The following is a 17,019-nucleotide window of genomic DNA, read 5'->3' on the forward strand; positions in this document are numbered from 1 at the left end:
GTGATAAGGGAAGAATTTGTTTGTTTGTCAGTTAAACTCATTGATGGTGATGTGTGTCAGGGCTCTTTATATCACTGAAAGCAATTGCAGACACCTGTGCTAATTAGTTTGGCAGGTGTGTCCAATGAAAGGCAAGACTACTTAAGAAGGCTCTCTCACATTATTAAGCAGCCTACATTTTCTGCCAAAATGGGAAAGAAAAAGGATGTGTCGGCTGCTGAGAAGCAACAAATTGTGGAGTGTTTAGGTCAAGGCATGACTACAATCAACATTGTGCGATGATCAGGATGAAGTGTCTTGGCAATCAAGAAGTATGTAGCTGATTCACAGTACACACGTGTGCGTGCTGATAAGGGCAAATTGAGGACTCTTTCCTACAGGCAATTACGTCAGGTTGAAAGAGCAGCGGCAAAAAAGCCTTGTCATAGCAGCAGACAAGTTTTTGAAGCTGCTTGTGCCTCCAACGTCCCCCAAACAACAAGATGCAGGGTCCTTCAGAGGTTTGCAGCTGTGCATACGCCATCCTGTCGACCTCCTCTATCCACTTCACACAAGCAGAAACGGCTCCAGTGGGCCAAACATTACATGAAGACTGATTTCAAAACTGTTTTGTTCATGGATGAGTGCCGTGCAGCGCTCGATGGTCCAGATGGATGGAGTGGAGGATGGCTGGTTGATGGACACCCCACGCAAACACGGCTACAGCGCCAACAAGGAGGAGGTGGAGTAATGTTTTGGGCTGGAATCATGGGGAGAGAGATTGTCGGCCCCTTTAGGATCACTGAAGGCGCTAAAGATGAACTCCATAATGTATGTGGATTTTCTCAAACAGCACTTCCTGCCATGGTTCAAGAAGAAGAACCGTGTATTTCACAGCAAGATCATTTTTCTGCATGATAATGCACCATTTCATGCTGCACATAAAACATCTGCATTTCTGGCTGATATGGGCATAAAAGGGGACAAACTTATGGTGTGACCCCCATGCTCCCCTGACCTCTACTCCATTCAGAACCTTTGGAGCATCATTAAAAGGAGTGTCTATGATGGCGGGAGGCAGTTCACATCTAAGCAACAGCTCTGGGAGGGTATTCTGTCCTCATGCAAAACAATTGAAGCAGAAACCATCCAAAACCTGACAAATTCAATGGACGAGAGAGTTCAGAAGCTCCTTTCGAACAAGGGGTCCTATGTGAAAATGTAACATCACCTAGAATAAAGTTTTGAGTTGAAAACTGTTTGATTTCAGTTTCTAACAACCTACTAATGCTTATAATTTCAAAAATGACCATTTTTTTGGTCTTTATTAAAATGAAAAGGTTGATCGAAAAGTTTGGGGGATCTAAGAGTGTGGCAACCCAGTAGTCATGATTACTTCGAATTCTGACAATATGAGGGTCATGCTGCAGGTAGTGCAGCAAGAAGGCACTTATGGGTCTTGCGCATCTCGGAGCCCCAAAATTATTTTCCGGGCTAGATGCAGCTAAAAATTATTTTTAATTTTAAATCTGGTGGAGCTTATTATAGATGGCCTAATAGGATCAGTGCTGCACACTGCTACAAAGCCCAAATTATTTTCCAGTCAAGATACAGATAAACATGATTAGTAATTTGAAAGCTTAAAACGGTTGGTAGGGTGATTTTAACCAATCATCAAGCTTTTACTCTCCCCAGGATGACACAGGGGTAGAAAAGTCGTTTCGGATCCATGATTTGTTCATCTTTATGAACGTGAGTCTGTCTACATTATCAGTGGAGAGCCGCGTGCGCTTATCTGTCAGCACACCACCAGCAGCGCTGAACACACGTTCAGACAGAACGCTGGCTGCGGGGCATGACAAGATCTCCAAGGCGTAAGTGGCTAGCTCCGGTCATTTATCCAGATTGGAAGCCCAAAAAGAGCAAGGGTCCAGTGACACAGTCGTGGCTTCAATGTTTACTTGGAGATACTCCTGTACCATCGTCTCTAGGCGTTGACTATGTGTCAGACTTCTTGTCTCCTGTGGCCTTGCAAAGGATGGGCTAAAAAAGTGGTGAAATGATTCCGCAAAATTGATGTTACCAGCAGATACTGTGGTTCTGTTACGGTTTGAGTGCTGAACACTTGACGGTCCCATGGTTGGCAAGTTGGAACTGTGAGATTCACTACGTGCACCACTGGTATTTTGTGGAAAAGCACATGTAAGATTCTGCAACAGTCTCTGCTGATACTCCTGCATGCGTGCATCCCTTTCTATGGCAGGAATAATTTCTGCAAATTTACTTTTGTACCGGGGATCTAACAGTGTGGCAACCCAGTAGTCAGGATTATTTCTAATTCTCACAATTCGAGGGTCATGTTGCAGGTAGTGCAGCAAGAAGGCACTCATGTGTGTTGCGCATCCAGGAGCACCAAGTCCCTGTTGTGTTGGTGGCGAGGTAACAATCATGCTTCCTTAATCTGTCCTCTCCCCCCAACCTCGCACAACAGAAATGTGATCAAGGTCTCCCTCATCTGATGAGTCTTCCATCAGTTCGTCCTCCACTTCTTCCTGGGCTCCTGCACCTTCCTCACTAGTTTGGCTGCTACCATGCGCCCTGGTAAAACCATCTCCCCCACCCTCACATGCCTGCCGCCTTGGTGCTGCCGACCGTCTGGACCTTGCAGATGTTAGCCTTTCCGCATACAACTCCTCCTCCTCTACTTCCTCCACCTCCTCTTGTGCCACCACCTGACTCCGAATTCTGTTTAACATGTGCTCCAGCATGTAAATCAGCGGAATAGTCATGCTGATAATGGCATCATCAGCACTAAACATCTTCGTCGCCATTTCAAAACTGTGCAGAAGGGTGCATAGGTCCCTGATCTGAGACCACTCCTCCAGCGTGATTTGCCCCACCTCTGGATCTCGTTGGCCCAGGCTATACGTCAGAACGTATTGCACCAGGGCTTGTCGGTGCTGCCACAGTCGCTGCAACATGTGCAGAGTTGAATTCCACCGGGTAGGCACATCGCATTTTAGCCGGTGAAGTGGCAGGCCCAACGACTTCTGTAGAGATGTAAGTCGCTGAGCTGCGGGATGCGAACGGCGGAAGTGAGCACACAGCGACCGTGCCCTCTGCAGAAGGCCATCTAGTCTGGGATAGTGGGCTAAAAATTGCTGGACAACCAGGTTCAACACGTGAGCCATACAAGGCACGTGTGTGACATTGCCCCGGCGAAGGGCCGCACCCAGGTTTGCAGCATTGTCACACACGGCCTTCCCTGGTTTCAGGTCCAGTGGAGACAGCCATTCATGAAATTGGTTCTCCAGAGCTGACCACAACTCCTCAGCTGTGTGACTCACATTTCCCAGACATTTCAAAGTAAAAACCGCCTGATGACGTTGAGCCCTACTGCCAGCATAGTAAGGAGGTGTGCAGGATCCCTTCTGCGCAGTTAGAAAGCTTGTGGCATGACCAGACAGGCTTTGGGTGCAGGTGGAAGACCGAGAGGAGGTTGAGGAGGCAGAAGCAGTGGAGGAACTTTGACATAAAGAGGATTGACGCACAACTCGTGGGGACGGCAAGACTTGGACAGCAGCCCCTTGTCCTGCTGTCACCATAGTTACCCAGTGCCCAGTCAGCGACATGTAACGCCCCTGTCCATGTCTACTCGTCCAAGTGTCTGTGGTGAAATGCACCCTGTCACACACAGAGTTTCTCAAAGAAGCGGTGATGTTGTGTGCGACATGCTGGTGGAGCGCAGGCACACCTTTCTTTGAGAAGTAGTGCCGACTGGGCATCTGGTACTGGGGCACTGCGACGGACATAAGGTCTCGAAAATCCTCTGTGTCCACCAGGCGGAAAGGCAGCATTTCTGTAGCCAAGAGCTTGCAGATGGTGAAATTCAACCTCTTAGCTTTCTCATGGCTAGGAGGAAATGGTCTTTTACTTGTCCACATCTGAGGGACCGAGGGCTGGCTATTGTGCTTAGACGGGGTTGATAAGGGTGTCCCCGGCAAACTGCCGGTCTGTGAGGAAGATGCAGGCGGACATGTTAGGTTGCCTTGATCCAAAGGTGGTGCTATCGATGTCGGACAGCGCTCAACACCAGCTGGTGTTACCACCTCCAAAGAAAATGATGACATGCCAATCACGCTGGCTGTTGCGGGTAAAGAGGTGGCAGGTCTGCGCCCCAAAACAGGTGTGACTGCTGTCCCCCCAGTCACAGAGGATGAAGAGGCCGCGGATGCACAAGATATGGCAGACGGTGGTTGGCCAGGCCGGCTAGGCCGCATTGTAGCACACTGAGCTTCCCACTGCAACTTAAGCTTCATGTCCATGTGCCGGTTCATGCATGAAGTACTCAAACTATGTATTTTTTGGCCTCTACTTAGCTTTTGCTGACAAATGTTACAGATAACACGAGTTGGGTCATCTTTATCGATCTGAAAAAATGCCCAGGCTATGCAAGGCTTAGCACCCATGCGACCTGAAGAGCCACCACGACTTGTGGTGAGAGGCAGAGTTGTGTTTGAGGATGCAGTTGTTGACGTGCTTCCAGTACTACGTCTCTGTCCAGGAAGGCGCAACCTGACCTCGTCGTCACTAGCATCTTCCTCCACCTCCTCTGCTGACCTCATCTCTTGGCTGACTGTGGGTTGACAGTAAGTGGGATCTCCAACCTCATCATCATCACCCTGTGTGTTATCACACCCGTCGTCCTCAGAGCCAACCTGTTCCTGCCCTGACAAAAAACTAAAGTTGTCGCTCCAATCAGGTATTTGAGTCTTTTCATCGTCTTCCTCATTGTCTCCACCAACAGGAGTTACAGTTTGGGAATGAGGGTCTACATTATTGTCAGAACCTTCTGCGTCTGGTCCTGGATCCGACTCATAAAGATTCTGGGCATCAGTGCAGATCATTTCCTCGTCTGGATTCACAGAAGCGCTGGAGTCGACCTCTGATTCCCAGGCTATAGTATGAGTAAACAGCTCTGCAGACTCAACCATCTGTTCTACCTCATACTCAGACGGGCAGCTGGAGATTTGGGAGCTGTGAGGAAGCAAGTGCGATTTGGGTGACACCTTTGAGGACTGGAGTATTTGTGATGTTGAAGTTGATGTGGAGGAGAGCCCACTTAAAGGAGCACTTGATATCCGTTGAAGCACCTGCTGTTTTTGTGCCTCATCTGGAATTTGTAGCGATTGGCATGGCCGTAAGAAAGGGATCTTATCACATTGTCCGCTAAAAGAAGTAGACATTTTAGTTTGGCTGGAAGATGGTCTTTCTTCTGCAGATGTTACTGGTGCTTTAACACCTACCCCACGGACACAACCTTTTTTCCCCTTCCCAACACGCCTATTCCCCTTTCCACCAGCAGCAGGCCTTTTTCCACTCATTTTGGTGGTTAACTAATTCACAACTCTGGAGTTGTTTGCACAAAAAAACAATGGATGGTAACCGAGCAGAGCTGAGTGGCCAAACTGTGGTATTAGGCCAAAACTATTGGCTGGGTTAGATGCAAAAAAAAATTATATTCAATTTGCAACCTGATGGAGGTCAGTATAGATGGACTAATACAACAAGTCCCACACACAGCTAGAAGCCCAATATTTTTTCAGAGGTAGATGCAGAAAAAAATATATTCAGTTTGCAACCTGATGGAGGTCAGTATAGATGGACTAACACAACAAGTCCCACACACAGCTAGAAGCCCAAATATTTTTTCAGAGGTACTGTAGATGCAGATAAAAATTATTTTTAATTTGCAACCTGATGGAGGTCAGTATAGATGGACTAATAGAGAAAGTCCGACACACTACTAGAAGGCCAAATATTTTTTCAGAGGTAGATGCAGAAAAAAATATATTCAGTTTGCAACCTGATGGAGGTCAGTATAGATGGACTAATACAAGTCCCACACACAGCTAGAAGCCCAAATATTTTTTCAGAGGTACTGTAGATGCAGATAAAATTTATTTTTAATTTGCAACCTGCTGGAGGTCAGTATAGATGGACTAATAGAGAAAGTCCGACACACTACTAGAAGGCCAAATATTTTTTCAGAACTAGATGCAGAAAAAAATTATATTCAGTTTGCAACCTGATGGAGGTCAGTATAGATGGATTAATAGAACAAGACCCACACACAGCTAGAAGCCCAATATTTTTTCAGAGGTAGATGCAGAAAAAAATATATTCAGTTTGCAACCTGATGGAGGTCAGTATAGATGGACTAACAGAGAAAGTCCCACACACTACTAGAAGGCCAAATATTTTTTCAGAGCTAGATGCAGAAAAAAATTATATTCAGTTTGCAACCTGATGGAGGTCAGTATAGATGGATTAATAGAACAAGACCCACACACAGCTAGAAGCCCAATATTTTTTCAGAGGTAGATGCAGAAAAAAATATATTCAGTTTGCAACCTGATGGAGGTCAGTATAGATGGACTAACAGAGAAAGTCCCACACGCTACTAGAAGGCCAAATATTTTTTCAGAGCTAGATGCAGAAAAAAATTATATTCAGTTTGCAACCTGATGGAGGTCTGTATAAATGGATTAATAGAACAAGACCCACACACAGCTAGAAGCCCAATATTTTTTCAGAGGTAGATGCAGAAAAAAATATATTCAGTTTGCAACCTGATGGAGGTCAGTATAGATGGACTAATACAACAAGTCCCACACACAGCTAGAAGCCCAATATTTTTTCAGAGGTAGATGCAGAAAAAAATATATTCAGTTTGCAACCTGATGGAGGTCAGTATAGATGGATTAATAGAACAAGACTCACACACAGCTAGAAGCCCAATATTTTTTCAGAGCTAGATGGAGAAAAAAATTAGATTCAGTTTGCAACCTGATGGAGGTCTGTATAGATGGACTAACAGAGAAAGTCCCACACACTACTAGAAGGCCAAATATTTTTTCAGAGCTAGATGCAGAAAAAAAATATATTCAGTTTGCAACCTGATGGAGGTCTGTATAGATGGATTAATAGAACAAGACCCACACACAGCTAGAAGCCCAATATTTTTTCAGAGGTAGATGCAGAAAAAAATATATTCAGTTTGCAACCTGATGGAGGTCAGTATAGATGGACTAATACAACAAGTCCCACACACAGCTAGAAGCCCAATATTTTTTCAGAGGTAGATGCAGAAAAAAATATATTCAGTTTGCAACCTGATGGAGGTCAGTATAGGTGGACTAATAGAACAAGTCCCACACACTGCTAGAAGGCCAAATATTTTTTCAGAGCTAGATGCAGAAAAAAATTATATTCAGTTTGCAACCTGATGGAGGTCAGTATAGATGGATTAATAGAACAAGACCCACACACAGCTAGAAGCCCAATATTTTTTCAGAGGTAGATGCAGAAAAAAATTATATTCAGTTTGCAACCTGATGGAGGTCAGTATAGATGGATTAATAGAACAAGACCCACACACAGCTAGAAGCCCAATATTTTTTCAGAGCTAGATGCAGAAAAAAATTATATTCAGTTTGCAACCTGATGGAGGTCAGTATAGATGGATTAATAGAACAAGACCCACACACAGCTAGAAGCCCAATATTTTTTCAGAGCTAGATGCAGAAAAAAATTAGATTCAGTTTGCAACCTGATGGAGGTCAGTATAGATGGACTAATAGAATGATGCTATGCCCAAAAGATTTTACTTCACTAGGTGCAGTAAAAAAATTGGTATTCTATACACAGGTGGCATATCTTGCAACACAGATAGGCTACTCCACTGACTAACACACTCTGCAATAGGCCAAAAAGGATTAGCTTTGCTAGATTCAGCCAAATGCTGTGAAAAAAACTTGCACAGCACTGGCACAGACCTGCCTGGCAAAAACTGATAGGAACTGATGTAACCTAGTCCTGAAAAGGACTCCAATTACAATTAGTCTTTACTCCCACAACCTATCTATTTAAGAGCACAGACCTGCCTGATAAAAGTCGTAGGAAATGCTGTAACCTAGTCCTTAAAAGGACTGCAATCACAACTATTCCCTACTCCCAAGCTATCTGTATATTTGTGCGAAAATTGGCTTGAAATTAACAAGGTATAGCGCACACAGCAACAGCGGTGCCGTCTAACACGCAGCTGCAGCAGTGAGAAAATGGTGGCGACGGGGAAAATGGCTTGGTCTTATAGGGCAAGGACATGTGACATACACTGCCAATGACACATGCCCTTGCTTGTGTGAAAAAAAGCACTTCGCTCCGTGTGTGCGCTGCTGATAGGCTGACAGATTGCACCTCCCCACTGTAAATGCGGGAAAGAGAAAAAAAAATGGAGATCTTCATTGTTCCTGCAGAGATCCATCCCCTGCCCCTCCCCCCACCCCGCTGTACACTCAAACTGCGTATTAACATTAATTTTCATCATTACTGAGAAAAAATCCAGTTATGATTTTGGTGCACGAACAGTTATCGAACATAACCTCGAACAGCCGAATTTTTCTCAAATTGTTCGTGTTCGCCGAACGGCTCGAACACCGCCCAAAACAGCTCGAATTTGAGATTGGCGAACAGTTCGAGTAGAACAACGCTCATCTCTAATTGCAATATACAATATTGCTATATACGGCAATATTATGGTATTGTAGTAAATAAATCAATCGATCAGACAATCACAGGTTAAAGTGCCTCTGAAGGGACCAAAAAATAAAGTAAAAAAAAAAAAGATTTTAAAAATAGAAAAAAATATAAATGTCAATCATCTCTTCTCCATTTAAAGATAAAGAAATAAAAACAGAATAAATAATTCAGACAGAACAAAATATAAAATTAATTAGCCCATATGGTAAAAGCTGTAAAAGGAAAAAAATTTAAACAAAAGAGTTTTTGTTTCATTATTGTACTTGAATTTTTTTTTTATGTATACCCGTTTCACATGTAAAGCACCATGAAATTAATGGCGCTACAATATTAAATAATAATAATTCACGTCTTCAACTTGCTTTGCATGAAAACAAGTCCTCATACAGCTACATCAACTGAAACGTTAAAAAAGTGATGGCTCAATGGAGACGGGGAGGAAAAAATGTAATTGCACAAATGGAAAATCTAGAAAATGAAGGGGTTAAATAACAAGTTATATTTTAGGTACTTACAGTGAACTTTTCTAGTCCTGTTGCCCCAGCATTTCCAACAAATATACCAGAGCTGGCTTCAAATGTCAATGGCTCTGCGGACCGTTGGAATGGAGCTCTTTGATACTCCTCACAGTCCATGTAAAGGACTATTTCATATTCCAGCACTGTCACTGTAAAACGATTCCATTTATTTGTCATTACAGGCACCTTAAAAGAAGCAGCCTCTTTGGAAATATGTGAACCTGGTTCAGTATAGTATATATTTATCCTCTGTGTACCATCTTCAACTGCGGACAGCTTGAGGCCTAAATAAATAATCTTCTGAAAGGCATCAGTTATAGCAAATAAAACACCTCCGTGATTACTATTGGGCTTTAAAGTAGCAATAATGGCAAAATCTCGAAAAAATGGCTGTGGGATGAATGTGCGTGTAAGGCGGCCAATGTTAGAATCTGGTCCAAAGCTGTAAGCTGGAAACCCTTCATATCCAGTAATAAAAGACACCGAGGGAGGAAGAGGCACTCCAATCAGCTCTAAGAGATCAAGATGTCCTCTGTTACCCCGATCTGTAGAAGAAAAACAAAATGACAGTCAGTGTTTGAAAGACTTACAGAGGACCTTTCACTGGACATTTAAATATAATCTGAGTACCTCCTGCAATTGCTGCAGTTCCCCTGGTTCTGGAATAGATGTTTTGTTTATTTTATGACCCTCTGTTCTAAATTATGCCCCATGGAAATAAAGATGCAAATTTTCCCTTTAGCCAACTGGGTGTATACCACAGAACTGCTCTATGGGAGTTTACTTTCTATCATTTGATGCTGACCAATCAAAACACGCCCATTGACACAAAGAAGTTCTGTTGTTTACACCCAGTTGGTTGAAGGAAAACTTTGCACCTTTATTACGAGAGGTTTAACTTTGGAATGGAGGGGCAAATAAAAAAAACTGTTCCTGAGTCCATGGAATAGTGGCAATTGGAGGAGGAACTCAGTTTAAATGACAATAAAAATGCAGTGGCAAATCCTCTTTCAATATGATTGCAATCAACAAATCAATAAGTATCACAGTGCTATTTTGGCTTATTACTCTTTCTTTCTTTCTTTACTTTTATGAGTGTTCTGCAAACATTACAGCCCACTCTCTTGTTTCTGTAGCCCCAACTTTCTCTGGGGGCTACATAGAGATGGGTATTGCCCTTTTAGAGTGGATTTAACAAGAACACTCCTTTCAACCAACAAAACAGCCTCCAATTTACGTGGAGTGGAGTTTTTACCAATATTTACTCTATTGTTGGTTATCCTCTTCACAGGAAAGTGTAATCAAATACACTGTCCATTCAGTCCTTCGGTGCCATATAAAGTTTACAATTCCTTTTACACTTGTAAATAGAGTACTAAAGAATATCTCATGAAAAAGTACCAAAAATTATAGTTAGGTATGACACACTTCCAAAGACTTCCTAAATCTGCAAACAGTACAGTAAGTATGAAAATGATCATTATCACCTCTTGGTATCATTGGTTACTCATACACTTGACTATATTCCTGCAAGATCCCTGACTTTGGGCAAGTGTACCTAGAAGAATTGATGCTGTTTTGAAGGAAAAGAGTGATCATACCAAATATTGATTTGATTTAGATTTCTCTTCTGTTCATTCACTTTGCATTTTGTTAACTAATTAAATAAACTGTTAACATTTCTATTTTTAAAAGCATTCTTACTTTGTAGATTTTTTCCATGCCTGCCTAAAACTTTTGCACAGTACTGTGCACGTATATACTAATATAATGCTGAAAAGTGTGTGAGTGTGATATTTAACCCCTTTACCCCCAGGGTGGTTTGCATATTAATGACCAGGTCAATTTTTACAATTCTGACCACTGTCACTTTATGAGGTAATTACTCTGGAACGCTTCAACGGATTGCCCTGATTCTGAGACTGCTTTTTTGTGACATATTGTACTTCATGATAGTGGTAAAATTTCTTCGATATCACTTGCATATATTTGTGAAAAAAACAGAAATTTTGCAAAAATTTTGAAAATTTTGCAATTTTCTAAATTTGAATTTTTATGCCCTTAAATCAGAGAGATAGTTCGCACAAAATAGTAAGGCTGCGTGCCCACTATGCGTTTTTCAAGCGTTTTTGCTGAGGAATTTCCACAGTGAAAACGCTTAAAAAACGCTTGGTAATACATGCCCCATGGTCCCCAATGATAATCCGCGTGTGCTGTGCACATGCTGCGGAAATTTCCGCTGCGGATTATCATTGTGGAAAAATACGCAGCATGTCCATTAATTTTGCGGACACGCAGCGTAATTGCCGCCTTTGACTTGCATTGAATCGCATATTATTCGTGTCAGCACATTTGCACATACGGATATTAAGCGATTCAATGTGTGGATGGTACCCGGGTCTGGGGAAGAGGAGACTCTCATCCAGACCCGGTTACCATAGAACCTGTTAAAAAAAGAATTTAAAATAAAAAAAAAAGATTATACTTACCTTCCGATGGCCCCCGGTGTTTTCTCCGCTCCGTCTGGTCTGTTGTATGGGTCGCGGTGGTGTGAAAGGACCTGCCATGACGTCATTTAGTCATGTGACAGGTCACGTGACCACTGACATCGGCGGTCCCGTGACCTATCACATGACTAAATGACGTCACGGCAGGTCCTTTCACACCACCGCGACCCATACAACAGATCGGATGCATCGCTGAGGACACCGGGGGCCATCGGAAGGTGAGTATAATCTTTATTTTTTATTTTTTACCATTTTTATTTTATTTTTTTAACTATTACTTGGTCACACTATATAAATCCATGCCGGTTGCCAGCAATTTCTCATTTTTCCAACAAAATTTACAAACCATTTTTTTAAGGACCACATCACATTTGAAGTTACTTTGAGGGGTCTTTATGACAGAAAATACCCAAAAATGACACCATTCTAAAAGCAGCACCCCTCAAGGTGCTCAAAACCACATTCAAGAATTTTATTAACCCTTCAGGTGCTTCACAGGAATTTTTGGAATGTGGAAGAAAAAAATTAACATTTAACTTTTTTCACAAAAATGTTACTTTAGACCCAGTTTTTTTTTATTTTCGCAGGGGTAACAGGAAAAAATAGACCCAAAATTTATTATGCAATTTCCCCTGAGCATGCAGATAGCCCATATGTGGGGAAAAACCACTGTTTGGGCGCACGGCAGGGTTCGGAAGGGAAGGAGCGTCATTTGACTTTTTGAATGTAAAATTTGCTTGAATAATTAGCGGACGCCATGTTGCATTTGGGGAGCCTCTGATGTGCCTAAACAGTGGAAACCCCCCACAAGTGACACCATCTTGGAAACTAGACCCCTCAAGGATTTTGCCAAGGGGTATAGTGAACATTTTGAACCCAGAGGTATGACACAGAATTTGATAACATTGGGTCATCATATTGAATAAGTTGTCACTAGTCTTGAGCGTAAGTGCTCGCTACTTGAGTTTGCATCGGGTACTCAGATATGCACCATGTATCGTGGGTGCTCGAGTGACATGCTCGAGTCAACGCCCACATGTTTCACGGTTATTAGACACCCCAAAAAAAACATACGGGGATCATTTGTGCATGGCAGGCAATCCCTGCGAGTTTTTTTTGGCCGCGAAGCATATTGGGCGGAGACTCGAGCATGTCACTTGAGCACCCACGATACTCAGTGCATACCCGAGCACCCGATGCAAACTCAAGTAGCGAGCACTTGCGCTCAACACTAGTCGCCATATCGTCATCTTTTTTTTTTTTTACTTTTGAAAAAAATTCAAACCCTAACCCTAGCCCAACCCTAACCCTAACCTCAATTCCAACCCTAGCCCTGACCCCATCCTTAACCCTAGCCCAACCCCAGCCGAACCCCAACCCTAACCCTAGCTGAACCCCAACCCTAACCCTAGCCCAACCCTAACCCTCACCCCAACCCTAACCCCAACCCTAATCCTAGCCCAGCCCTAATCCTAGGCCAACCCTAACCCCAGCCCAACCCTAACCCCATCCCTAACCCTAGCACAACCCTAACCCTAACCCTAGAGTTTATTTTTTACGCCGTTCCTCGTGCGGTATAAGTTATTAAACTACTTTATTCTTCGGGTCGGTGCGATTACAGCGATACCAGAATCGGATTTTTATGATTGACCGCTGTCACACACTAAAAGACGCATTTTTTTGTAAAATCTAGTTTTTGCATCGCCATATTTTGAGAGCTATAATTTTTCCATATTTTGGCTGACAGAGTCATGTAATGGCTTGTTTTTTGCAGGATGAGTTGACGTTTTTATTGGTGCCATTTTCAGGCATGTGACATTTTTTGATCGCTTTCTATTCCAATTTTTGGGAGGCAGAATAAACAAAAATCAACAATTCAGGTATTGTTTTTTAAAAAATTTTTTTAATCTGTTCCGTGTGTGGTAAAATTGATAAGGTAGCTTTATTCTTCAGGTCAGTACATTTACAGCGGTACCACATTTATATCGTTTTTCTATGTTTTGGCGCTTTTACACAATAAAAGCTATTTTATAGAAAAAATATTTTTTTTGCATCGCTTTATTCTGAGAGCTATAACTTTTTTATTTTTCTGCTGATGGAGCTGTATGGTGGCTTGTTTTTTGCGGGACAAGATAACGTTTTCAGGGGTACCATTTTTATTTATATTCGTCTTTTTGATTGCGTGTTATTACATTTTATGTTTGGCGGTATGATGATAAAGCATTGTTTTTTACTTCGTTTTTTATTTTTATTTTTTACCGTGTTCACTAAAGGGGTTAACTAGTGGGACAGTTTTATAGGTCAGGTCGTTCTGGACGCGGCAATACCAAATATGTGTACTTTAAAAAAGTTTTTTTTTCATAATAATATTTATTGATGGGTACATTATATTTTTATTTTTGGTGGATTATTTTTTTTTCAATTTTTTTTTCATTTTTTAACACTTTCTTTTTACTTTTATTCTTTGTCCCACTATGGGACTTTCACTTTTTTCTATTCTGATCGCCTGCACAGCATAGGGATGGAGCCGACAGGAGAGGTGAGTATCGCGATCATCTCCCCTTGCCACCGCAATGCTGCGATCGACTTCGATCGTAGCATTGCGGGGGTTAATGTGCCGGGAGAGGTGCGGGACCACTCCCAGCACATAGCATCGGGCCTTGGCCGGGTGCGGGCGCGATCGCCAAGACGTACTAATACGTATCTGGCTCTTAAGTCCTGGGGCGCAGATACGTATTAGTACGTCTTGGGCTTTAAAGGGGTTAACCTCTCATGATGCATGTGCGATCTCTTTGCCCCTCTCTCTGCAGAAGACAGAATAAATGCGCTGCAGAAGGGATGGTGAGCATAACCTCCCTTTTAGTGATGAGTGAGCGTGCTCGGATATCGTGTTATCCGAGTATCTCGGGGATGCTTGAGTAATATGTTCGAGTCTCCAAGGCTGCATGTTTCGCGGCTTTTAGACAGCTGCAACACATGCAGGGATTGCCTAACAAACAGGCAATCCCCACATGTGTAGCAGCTCTCTAACAGCCATGAATCATGCAGCCTTGAGGACTCGAACATATTACTCAAACATGCCCGAGATACTCGGATAACACCGGAGCATGCTCACTCATCACTACTTCCTTTACAAAACTTGGGCTATAAAGAGGTAGATATATATATTTCAAGGAAATCTCACCAGGTTTTGCCACTTAATCTGAGCGCAGCATAATATAGGAGACAGATGTGTCACTTACCGGGCTGCTTGCTGTAGATTTTATAAAATCCCTGTTTTATCAGCATGAGATTATCATTAGAAGACTAGTAAACCTACTAACATGCAAAATATACAAAGAAAAAACACAAAATTTGAGCTTGGTTTAAGTTGGTACACATTCAGCACATAAATGTATGTTTCACAATGGCCATGAATCAGAAAAACCTACAAGAAGCAAAATGAAAATAAACCCTGCTGTAAAGAAATAAAAAGCAAGTGCATTTAAATAAAATAAGGTTCTTAGTAACTAGAGATGAGCGTTGTTCGACTCGAACTGTTCGCCAATCTCAAATTTGAGCTGTTTTGGGCGGTGTTCGAGCCGTTCGGCGAACACGAACGATTTGAGAAAAATTCGGCTGTTCGAGGTTATGTTCGATAACTGTTCGTGCACCAAAATCATAACTGGATTTTTTCTCAGTAATGATGAAAATTAATGTTAATACGCAGTTTGAGTGTACAGCGGGGCGGGGGGAGGGGCAGGGGATGGATCTCTGCAGGAATAATGAAGATCTCCATTTTTTTTTCTCTTTCCCGCATTTACAGTGGGAAGGTGCAATCTGTCAGCCTATCAGCAGCGCACACACGGAGCAAAGTGCTTTTTTTCACACAAGCAAGGGCATGTGTCATTGGCAGTGTATGTCACATGTCCTTGCCCTATAAGACCCAGCCATTTTCCCCATCGCCACCATTTTCTCACTGCTGCAGCTGCGTGTTAGACGGCACCGCTGTTGCTGTGTGCGCTATACCTTGTTAATTTCAAGCCAATTTTTGCACAAATCTACAGATAGCTTGGGAGTAGGGAATAGTTGTGATTGCAGTCCTTTTAAAGACTAGGTTACAGCATTTCCTATGACTTTTATCAGGCTGGTCTATGCTCTTAAATAGATAGGTTGTGGGAGTAAAGACTAATTGTAATTGCAGTCATTTTCAGGACTAAGTTACATCAGTTCCTATCAGTTTTTGTCAGGCAGGTCTGTGCCAGTGCTGTGCAAGTTTTTTTCACAGCATTGGGCTGAATCTAGCAAAGCTAATCCTTTTTGGCCTATTGCAGAGTGTGTTAGTCAGTGGAGTAGCCTATCTGTGTTGCAAGATACACCACCTGTGTATAGAATACCAATTTTTTTACTGCACCTAGTGAAGTAAAACCTTTTGGGCCTAGCATCATTCTATTAGTCCATCTATACTGACCTCCATAAGGTTGCAAATTGAATATAATTTTTTTCTGCATCTAGCTCTGAAAAAATATTTGTCCTTCTAGCAGTGTGTGGGACTTGTTCTACTAGTCCATCTATACTGACCTCCATCAGGTTGCAAATTCAAAATAATTTTTTGTCTGCATCTAGCTCTGAAAAAATATTTGGGCTTCTAGCAGTGTGTGGGACTTGTTCTATTAGTCCATCTATACTGACCTCCATCAGGTTGCAAATTAAAAATATTTTTTTGTCTGCATCTAGCTCTGAAAAAATATTTGGCCTTCTAGCAGTGTGTGGGACTTGGTCTATTAGTCCATCTATACTGACCTCCATCAGGTTGCAAATTAAAAATATTATTTGTCTGCATCTAGCTCTGAAAAAATATTTGGGCTTCTAGCAGTGTGTGGGACTTGTTCTATTAGTCCATCTATACTGACCTCCATCAGGTTGCAAATTAAAAATTATTTTTATCTGCATCTAGCTCTGAAAAAATATTTGGGCTTCTAGCAGTGTGTGGGACTTGTTCTATTAGTCCATCTATACTGACCTCCATCAGGTTGCAAATTAAAAATAATTTTTATCTGCATCTAGCTCTGAAAAAATATTTGGGCTTCTAGCAGTGTGTGGGACTTGTTCTATTAGTCCATCTATACTGACCTCCATCAGGTTGAAAATTAAAAATAATTTTTATCTGCATCTAGCTCTGAAAAAATATTTGGGCTTCTAGCAGTGTGTGGGACTTGTTCTATTAGTCCATCTATACTGACCTTCATCAGGTTGCAAATTAAAAATAATTTTTTGTCTGCATCTAGCTCTGAAAAAATATTTGGCCTTCTAGCAGTGTGTGGGACTTGTTCTATTAGTCCATCTATACTGACCTCCATCAGGTTGCAAATTGAATATAATTTTTTTCTGCATCTAGCTCTGAAAAAATATTTGTCCTTCTAGCAGTGTGTGGG

General features: G+C 42.1%; 1 protein-coding gene across 2 annotated transcripts in view; it reads right to left on the bottom strand.

Moving 5' to 3' along the window:
- The window catches only part of COL15A1 (collagen type XV alpha 1 chain), a 904,466-nt gene that overhangs the window by 756,034 nt on the left and 131,413 nt on the right, over nt 1–17,019 (bottom strand). For both annotated transcript variants that reach the window (XM_073678442.1, XM_073678441.1), the window contains exon 3: nt 9,096–9,643. In XM_073678442.1, coding sequence (XP_073534543.1) covers nt 9,096–9,643 — 548 coding nt within the window. The remainder of the gene's footprint in view (nt 1–9,095; nt 9,644–17,019) is intronic.

Source organism: Phyllobates terribilis, unplaced genomic scaffold (genome assembly GCF_046119375.1).
Source record: "Phyllobates terribilis strain yellow unplaced genomic scaffold, ASM4611937v1 Scaffold_4__5_contigs__length_816908805, whole genome shotgun sequence".
Classification (NCBI taxonomy): domain Eukaryota; kingdom Metazoa; phylum Chordata; class Amphibia; order Anura; family Dendrobatidae; genus Phyllobates; species Phyllobates terribilis.